Below are 9,826 nucleotides of genomic sequence, written 5' to 3'. Positions count from 1 at the left end.
TCACTCGGCTCCTCTCTCTGGAGGCGACATCTTCTGTTTTAAAGTTTCAGTCTCTCGGGTTGGTTTGGTTCCATTCCGTTGACACAGGTTATGGAATCTCCACAAATCAGTTCCGATAACTCGGTTCTCGATGGTTGCAATGTCAGGATGGCTCTCGGGGGTCATTGGTCATCCTGGTGTCTACATTTGTTCATAGCTTACTTCTCGGTGTTGTGTCTGATCGATTGGTCTTAGCTGTGTGTGTAGCTTGTTGTGCTGTACAGGTGGTTAAAGACTGCTGGCAGAGAGTGGCGGAGACCTCAGCCTTTTTTTTTGCAGGTTTGTGGCGGCTTAGGGGGGGGGGGAGTACAGCTTGAGTTCTTCGGAGCTCTTCTTGATAAGGGTCTTTTGGAACCTCCTCTTCTTTTGTTTGCATAGTATTTCATCGATAAGTGACGATTATAAGTCTCGAGGAGTTCTTCAGCTACTCTAAAGATGACTTGGGAACTATCAGCATTCGAGGCAGCGAAGAAAACTTCACTTTTCCAAGATTTTCGTTGATGGTTAAGAATGATGATTGATTTCTAAGGATTTTGAAAATTGACTAGCGGAATGTGTCGGGTTTATTGGATGAGCGAAGCTAGGAATGTAAGAGATTGACTTGAGAAATTTTGTTCAAATCGGGATTGTAATCGGATCTTAATTATCGTTTGCGGGTTGAATAAAATTAAATTAAATTTTAGAAGGGCCTCTTCTCATTTCTCACCTTGTTCCCATTACAATTTATCTTGCCACGTAAATTCAGATCCTATTTAGTACTTATTTACTGCATATAACAGATTCGACTTTTCCAATCGTAAGGCTGAGTTTTCTCCTTGGCTGGATCCACGACTAAAAGAAGAAGAAGAAGAGCGAAGAAGGAGCTATGGCGAAATCAAGCGCCGACGATGACGAGCTACGGCGTGCTTGCGAGGCCGCCATCGAAGGAACGAAGCAATCGATTGTCATGTCGATCCGCGTCGCCAAGAGCCGCGGTGTCTGGGGAAAGTCTGGCAAATTAGGTCGCCAAATGGCCAAACCTAGGGTTCTCGCTCTTTCCGGTGACTCCTCCTTCTCCTTTCCCTCTTTCGATCCTCTCGATTTGATAGCAATTCTGGATCCGAGCCTTGTTTTTGTTCACCTTTGATCTTAAGCATTAAGTGTTGGTGTATATTGCTTTAGATCGCAGTTTACAATTATCCGATATCCACTGGTTATCATTTGACAGAATGAGATAAGCGTAGATAGGGAATCCATAAGGTTTCACTGTGTCTAGAAAATCTCTGATCCTAGTTTTTTTAATTATCCATTATATTTGCAAAATTGATTTCTAGATTTGAGCGTTGTTCTTGTTCACCTTCAGTTACCTGTTCTTTGCGTTATTTTAGCTTAGATTAAGCATTATTGTGTATAGAAAAGCTCTGATTCAAGTGGAGAAATGTGGCCACGGATCCATGTTTCAAGCTTTGTCATCAGATATTTTCAAGTGGAGAAATCAACTGAATATGATTTTTTTTTTCTTTTGTATTGTGTTCTGCTTTATGCAGTTAAATCAAAGGGTCAGCGGAAGAAAGCATTTCTTCGAGTAATGAAGTATTCAAGTGGAGGTGTCCTTGAGGTAATCTTCTATATCCAATTGAGGCATACAATGGTAGCAGATTCCTTGAAGTTCATGATGACTGATGATATTTTCAAATTCTTTGTTCATCCAGCCTGCTAAAATGTACAAACTCAAGCATCTTTCGAAAGTGGAAGTCATAACTAATGACCCAAGTGGATGCACTTTTACCCTGGTAAGATCAGTCGATGGTATTAATGGGTGATCAATACGTAAGATTTCTAGAAAATGTGTATGCTTTCTGAAGAAATCATAGCATCTAGTGTAAGAGATTGTGTAATTGTAAAAATAGTGTTTTCCATGTTCCCTCTGCTTTCGCTGATGCAAATTCTTTTAGGGGTTTGATAATCTCAGGAGTCAAAGTGTTGCTCCTCCTCAGTGGACCATGCGCAATACTGATGACAGGTACTGCAGTTAGGAACATACATATTAACTTCAACAAGATGTGCAAGATATATTTTAAGCTTTGTTGATCTAGGTAGTTTTGCTCATCTGATACACTTTTCTCTATTGTGACTGTAGGAACCGAATTTTAGTTTGCATATTGAACATATGCAAAGACGTATTGGGCAAGCTTCCGAAAGTCGTTGGTATAGATATCGTCGAGATGGCCCTTTGGGCTAAGGTGCGGTTTGTAACTTCTCTTTTTAAATTTTGGTCTAAGTTTCTTATTTCCCAAAAAAGGCTTTTGTATGTGCTTGTTTTCTCATTTTCCTCACCTTTCATATTCGCTCGTTCTTTTCATAGATTATGCTTTAGCCTTCTTTCTTTTCGTGTTATTGGTCTAGGATAACACTCCAGTAGTCACTACTCAAAGAAGTACAGAAGATGGTGAGCCTGTTGCTGAAGCTGTAACAGAAAGTGAATTGAAAGTTACTGTTGAAAAAGAACTTGTCTCTCAGGCCGAGGAAGAAGATATGGAGGCTCTCTTAGGAACGTATGTCTTATTCTGCCCTAGTTATCATTTCGGTTAAATCCTCTTTCTTCACGCATTTACTTTTTGTTCTTGTCAGTATATGTTTGAGAAAGGAGGTCTCCTCCCCGTGAATCTTAAACTTGTGACACTAGTTTTATGCTAACATAGAAAGGCATAATTATCCACCATGCAAACTATAGAATCACATCTTTACATTTGTCTTCGTGATTGTATTTAGTTTAAATTATTGGCATTGTTTCTCTAAAATCTAGCTTGCTAGGGATAAAAAGTAATGGAAATGCAGTTACCTTTTCCATTTAGTTTTATCATATTGTTCAGTCGACTTATATCACTGACGTATACAGTTATGTAATGGGCATTGGTGAAGCTGAGGCATTTTCTGAAAGGCTGAAGCGAGAGCTCCAAGCTCTTGAAGCGGCAAATGTACATGCAATTCTGGAAAGCGAACCATTAGTGGATGAGGTAATTATTTTTTTGATAATTATTATTTTAGGACCATCTTTGCATTTGGGCAGTTTAAGGGAACATTAGCGTTTGACTTTCTTGCTTATGTGGCCCATCTTCATGTTTTCAGGTTTTGAATGGACTAGAGGCAGCAACAAATATTGTTGATGACATGGATGAATGGTTAGGGATATTTAACGTGAAACTTAGACACATGAGGGAAGACATTGAATCGGTAGGACGTACCACCTATAAATGACAATTCCTGGTCATTTATTTTATTATGAGGATCTTGTAACTGCATTAAAAGAAGTAGAAGTAATTCCAAGTATTTGTGGTGTAGGACTGCTCATTAGTTTTTTAGCACATATTCTCACTTTTTTGTGGTACGCAGATAGAAACTCGAAACAACAAATTGGAGATGCAGTCTGTAAACAACAAAGCTCTCATTGAAGAGCTTGATAAAGTTATTGAGAGACTGCGTGTGCCTTCCGAGGTTCGTTAACCATAAGTTTTGTGCTTGCTTCTCATTTTTCTACTTGGTTCACCAATAGAAGTGTTGTTGATTGCAGTATTCAGCATCCCTCACAGGAGGCTCATTTGATGAAGCAGACATGCTCCAAAATATTGAAGCTTGCGAGTGGTTAGCCAAAGCTTTAAAGGGTCTTGAAGTGCCGAACTTAGACCCCATATATGCTAATATGCGATCTGTATGTCTATGCACTTAGATATTTCCTATTCGCTCCTTTATCATTATAATCTTCCATTAATTCAGCTTTGTTTATTACATTGTGTTGGGGCTAGAAAAGAACATAAGAATCTAATTTTTGTACAACTACCTGAATCGTGGCTACTCTCTGCTGTATTCTTTTCAGGTAAAAGAGAAACGAGCAGAGCTAAAAATATTGAAAGCTACTTTTGTGACGAGAGCGTCTGAGTTCCTGAGAAACTACTTTGCTAGTTTGGTAGATTTCATGGTTAGCGACAAAAGTTACTTTTCTCAGGTACTACTTTTGTAAAACTTTCTAGCATTAACTCTAGTGTTGATAATTCTAAATACTTAAACACATGCTCAAAACAGAGAGGTCAGCTGAAGCGGCCTGACCATGCAGATTTGCGGTATAAATGCAGAACATATGCTCGTCTTTTGCAACACTTAAAGGTAAAACCGAGAAATGAGTAGGTGTCATTAAAAAAAAAGCTTAATGCAGTACAGTGATTGATGCTCCTTTCTTTTTGCAGAGTCTTGATAAGAACTGTTTGGGACCATTGAGAAAAGCATACTGCAGCTCCCTGAACTTGCTCCTTCGCCGGGAGGTGAGGAACAAATTTATTCACTTTTGACCACTGATTTATTGGAACCGTGAATTGGTTAAGGCTTCTAAAACCTACTGAATATTTAAAGCATGGATATGCAGCAAACATTTTGTTTTCTACTGTTCTTCCATTCTGTTGGAGCGTTACAATTCAGTTCATGTTACCAAATATTCGTTTCTTAAAAACACAGGCTCGTGAATTCGCAAATGAGCTTCGTGCAAGCACAAAAGTATCACGAAATCCTACTGTTTGGCTAGAAGGATCTACGGGTTCTAGTCAGAATGCAAACACTGATACCTCTGCAGTATCGGATGCTTATGCCAAGATGCTAACAATATTTATCCCGCTTCTTGTAGATGAGGTATTATTTATTAAACCTATCATTTTCCGTTTGACCTTTAAATGCATCTAACGCAAACCTCATGTTACGTTTTTGCTTCATAATACTACAGAGTTCCTTTTTTGCGCACTTCATGTGCTTTGAGGTACCAGCTCTTGCTCCACCTGGAGGTGCTGGCAGTGATAAAAGGCCCAACAATGACGATGGTAATGATGATGATGATTTGGGTATCATGGACATTGATGAGTCTGATAAGAAAACTGGTAACGTAAAATTGTCTGCCATCTGTAAAGCTTTCACTATATCCTCAAACAATATGGTCTAACGGTTCTGAAAGCAATGCAATTGTCCAATTCTGCAGGTAAAACCTCCCCAGACCTGACGGCATTGAATGAATCTCTTCAAGATTTACTTGATGGTATTCAGGTTAGAGTTCCCTGATGTAATGTTTCCATGTTAAATGAAAGACCCAGTTGTTAATTTTCTGGATTAGTATCTATAGGTTAGCAGTTCATTTCTTTTTACTAAAAGAGATCTCCCCTATGTTCTTGTCACTGCAGGAGGATTTTTATGCTGTTGTTGACTGGGCATACAAAATAGATCCACTACGTTGCATATCAATGCATGGGATAACTGAACGGTATCTATCTGGTCAGAAAGCTGATGCTGCAGGATTTGTTCGCCTTTTGCTTGGAGATCTGGAGGCGAGGGTTTCAATGCAATTTAGCCGGGTATGTTTATTCATAGATTGTTTGGTTTATATACCTGGTATACTCTTCCTACTAATCATTTCAAGTCAACTTTCATTGCAGTTTGTGGATGAAGCTTGTCACCAGATTGAAAGAAACGAGCGTAATGTAAGACAGATGGGCGTCTTACCATATATTCCAAGGTAACCAGGAGTTCAATTTTTTTTTTGCCTACAGATTAGTGCGATGTGTACGCTTCTTTCTGTACAAACCGGATAGTATTTCCTTCCACCTTGTAAACAATTTGGTTCAGAACTATTTTTCCGAATAAGATTGTTGGTCAGGTGGACTATAGGTGATCCATGAAACCGTTCTAGTGTTACTTGCGGTTATCCTAACATTATTATCTCATTTTCATAGATTTGCAGCACTCGCTACTCGTATGGAACAGTACATACAAGGACAATCTAGGGATTTGGTTGATCAGGCATACACAAAATTCGTAAGTACAGCTGTTTCTATTGAACCAGTAAAGTTACATAAACCACGCAATGAAAGAATAATGTTTTCCATTTCAATTACATACAACCTCAACTTGCACCTGATCTTAGTTCACTTACAATGTATAAATCCATTATATGTTTGTTGTCGACTTGAATAACAACAAGACTGCTTCTTCGTTTCTCGCTAGTTTGTTTTCTTCCTCACTTTGATTACTGATTCTGCTAATGGTGTTTTATAGGTAAGCATAATGTTTGTGACCCTCGAGAAAATTGCCCAGCAAGATCCCAAATATGCAGATATTCTTCTTTTAGAAAATTATGCTGCTTTTCAGAATAGGTAGCTCTTTTTCTTGCTCTCTCTCTCTCTCTCTCTCTTTCACTCCCTTGGATTGTTCTTCTCCGAGTACTCATATCTTCTTTTAACCCTGTGTTTTGTTTGTGGTGCAGCCTGTATGACCTGGCTAATGTTGTGCCCACTTTAGCCAAGTTCTATCACCAGGCAAGTGAAGCATATGAACAAGCTTGTACCCGCCACATTAGCCTGATAATATACTACGTAAGTGGTGCTTCCCAGTTTCAGCTAATAGTGTAACTCTCTTCTTCTATGTTTCCTTCGCTTAGAGTTAATTGTGAAAGGTGTACAGCCGTTTGTGTGTTGCTTAATGTGTTATTTGACCCTGCAGCAATTTGAAAGACTATTTCAGTTTGCTAAAAAGATTGAAGATTTGATGTATACTATCAGCCCTGAAGAGGTTAGCTATTATCATTTAACTCCCTGATGGCGTGTACTTTTGAAATTCCATCGGAAAATAAACTGTAGTAGGATTAAAAGTCTGATACAAATATCTCTCTACATTTTCAGATACCATTCCAGCTCGGTTTGTCGAAAATGGAACTACGGAAGATGTTAAAGTCAAGCTTGTCAGGGGTAAAACAGATGTGACTTGTAATGTATTAATATTAACTGTTCACAGACTTTTCTAACATATAGCTTTCTACTTTGGATAGGTGGACAAATCGATTGCACAGATGTATAAGAAGTTGCAGAAGAATCTAGCGTCCGAGGAGTTGCTACCGTCCTTGTGGGACAAATGCAAGGTACCAATTTAAACTGAATCCATGATAAGTTGTCGATGGAAGTATTTGTATTAGCTCTAAAAAAATTTTGAATTTGAATCAAAACATATGTCTGCTAAAAAAAAAACAGAAGGAGTTTCTGGACAAGTACGAGAGCTTCGTGCAGCTAGTAGCCAAAGTTTACCCTAGTGAAAACGTTCCTGGGGTTACTGAAATGAGAGGACTTCTTGCTTCCATGTGAAAAAGTCTTTGACTACGTTCCTTGGTCATTTTATGGATATATGTTACTATAAAACGTATGAGAGCTTTATTCATTCTCTTTTCATTTTCCGTCTTCTGTTTTTGTACGTTGGAATGTTAAAGAATGAACTAGACAAAAGGAAACGATTGTGTTCATTCGTTTTGGTTGTGTTTGACGAAAGTAATTTTGAATATAAACAAAAAGCATTTGTATATAAATAGAATTTAATTTGGCAAATAATGACAGTGATAAGAATTACAGTATATTATTAATAAGATGTAACCGAACAAGCCCGAACCTCTCAATCCTGAGAATCGGGCCTAATTATTCCAAAAGTTAATATGTAAAATATTCGTATGGTGCTTTATTTATTTATCAGTGGTAAAATAAAAGAGCAAGCTTCTATGCAGGCAGTGACTAAGCTTAGTGTTTAGCACAATTAATAGAATGTTTAGATTATTAGTTATACAATTTAGCGTTCATAAATTATAATTAGTTGATGGCCTGCACTTTGTGCTATATGTAATGTACCTAACAATTTTTAATTCTAATGTTTATTTTAATAAATAAAGTAAGACTATGAAGTTAGATATAAATTTTAAATTAACATTATAAACAAATTCTAATGTTGGATTAAATTATTTTTTATAGTAATAACCAAATTAGGAAATTCAGATTTTAAATTAAAAACTTAGTTCTTATATATACTTATTGAATTTGTGGACAGAAAATAAATCAAGTGCACTGAAAAAGATGATTATAAATAATCACAACCCGTAAAACATTAATAAAATAACATTAGTTAACTATATATTCTCAAGAGTTTAGATTTTAAGAACAGTGAGACAAAAACACAAAAAAAATAATAAATTACACAATATTATATTTTTATTCTCTTAGATTATATTTATATTGTGTTTCTTATTTTTCAACTTTTTAATGTTATTTAATGTTTTAATTCTAGTTTTACATGATTCTCTATATTTTTTTATATTTTAAGTTAATTTTCAGTTTGTAGTTTATATAATATTTACTATTTTGGTGAAATATATTATATGATAACATTTGTGATTCTATGGATAAATTTATTATTTTCATATATTCATTTGCGATTTTGATGTTCGTCATGTACAGATACAAATTAATTGATTTATTTTAGGTTAGGAATATAATTTTTTAATATTAAATATATATATATAATATTTAACATAAGTATATATATTTTACGACATCTTTTCAATGAAGCTTTGGCTTTAATCTTAACTTTAATATTGTAATAATTATTTGGATCATATTTTCAATAAAATCAGAGAAGCTGACTATAATATTAGTCATTAAAATCATAAATTAAATGTAAGATAAGCATAATTATGATATTATCGGTAGATATTGTCAATATCTATTTATTAATTAAATATCTTAAATATTATGATAAATATATTATTAAAATATATTTATTAAAATCTATACTATTATTTGAGAAGTGAATTTGCTTAATTGTCAATATAATATTTATATATTACAATAAAAATTGAATAATGAGTTTAATTAAACTAATGATTAATCTTAAAATCATAGAGAATATGACAAGTAAGCAAATTCACTTCTCAAATAATATTATAAATATATTAAAATATATATAATATTTTACATTAAATATCTTAATTCACAAATGATAAAATAGTTATTTTCATAAGATTTTATAATATAATATATTAATTATTTATGAATAATAAATTATAATTATCAATTATTTATTACTGCAATATTGTAACTGTTATGTTGTTTAGAAACTGTAAATGAGAGAATACCATAGTCGACAAATTTTTGTTTCATAAATAGAAATTGTGTGCAATAACTTCTCAGAGATATTTATTCAACCTCAGCTGTGGATAGAAAAAAAAATTTTTGCTTCATTGTGCCATGAAACCATACTGTTTTCAAGGTAGAAACAACTTATGCAAGTACTTTTTCAATCATATACACAACCTACCCAATCTTCATCATAGTATATCCTGCAAGATTCGTGTTAGTCCCAAACGTATAATACAGTCCAAAATCTCGAGTACCTTTCACATATTTAATCATTTGCTTCATAGCTAGTAAAATGTGATTCCTTTAGATATGCCGAATAGGAGCACAAATCCCTATGCTTAAGCATAAGTCGGGTGGACTTGCTGCAAGGTAAAGGGACTACCAATCATTGCTCTGTAAATCTTCTCATCTACTTTTTGCAATTTTCACCTCGAGAGAGCTTGATGAGTGTACTCTCAATGGCGTTTTTGACAATTTGATGGTCTGTATCCCGAATCTTCTCACCAAGTTCTTGACATATATGTGCTTTGAGTAGCAAAGATCCCATCGTTCATTTGTTTGACTTGCAGCCCAAGAAAGTAACTCAACTCGCCCATCATCTCAAATTTTTTTGTTATGGTTTTCACAAAACATGTAGTGCGTTGTACTGCCAAATATTATATCATCAGCGTAATATTAAACTATGAGAATTTCTTTTTCTTGTTCCTGAATGAATAAGGTATCATCGACTCAACCTCTTTTGAAACAAGCCTTGATAAGAAATTGATTGAGCTTCTCATACGATGCTCTGGGAGCTTACTTTAATCCATACAAATCTCTATTAAACT

General features: G+C 35.1%; 1 protein-coding gene across 1 annotated transcript; it reads left to right on the top strand.

Moving 5' to 3' along the window:
* The first annotated feature begins 813 nt into the window (after positions 1-813).
* On the top strand, positions 814-7,339 carry LOC106365741 (exocyst complex component SEC3A-like). Its single transcript, XM_013805218.3, has 25 exons — positions 814-1,079; positions 1,566-1,636; positions 1,731-1,811; positions 1,974-2,041; positions 2,159-2,261; positions 2,425-2,573; positions 2,918-3,035; positions 3,148-3,252; positions 3,412-3,513; positions 3,590-3,727; positions 3,893-4,021; positions 4,099-4,179; positions 4,260-4,334; positions 4,525-4,695; positions 4,787-4,937; positions 5,036-5,100; positions 5,235-5,405; positions 5,487-5,566; positions 5,784-5,865; positions 6,106-6,203; positions 6,314-6,422; positions 6,550-6,618; positions 6,729-6,794; positions 6,875-6,964; positions 7,074-7,339. Exons 1-25 carry the CDS (start codon positions 905-907, stop codon positions 7,182-7,184), a joined length of 2,658 nt encoding a protein of 885 aa, XP_013660672.1. The 5' UTR covers positions 814-904; the 3' UTR covers positions 7,185-7,339.
* The last annotated feature ends 2,487 nt before the right edge of the window (positions 7,340-9,826 follow it).

Source organism: Brassica napus, chromosome A10 (genome assembly GCF_020379485.1).
Source record: "Brassica napus cultivar Da-Ae chromosome A10, Da-Ae, whole genome shotgun sequence".
Lineage (NCBI taxonomy): Eukaryota > Viridiplantae > Streptophyta > Magnoliopsida > Brassicales > Brassicaceae > Brassica > Brassica napus.
This window is presented reverse-complemented; position numbering and strand designations above follow the sequence as displayed.

Bases quoted from the DNA above. Each gene is read 5' to 3' on its own strand.
- LOC106365741 (XM_013805218.3), top strand. From the start codon at position 905: ATGGCGAAATCAAGCGCCGACGATGACGAGCTACGGCGTGCTTGCGAG. The intron at 4,938-5,035 runs GTAACGTAAAAT...CCAATTCTGCAG, and splicing joins TGAGTCTGATAAGAAAACTG to GTAAAACCTCCCCAGACCTG. The intron at 6,423-6,549 runs GTAAGTGGTGCT...TTGACCCTGCAG, and splicing joins TTAGCCTGATAATATACTAC to CAATTTGAAAGACTATTTCA.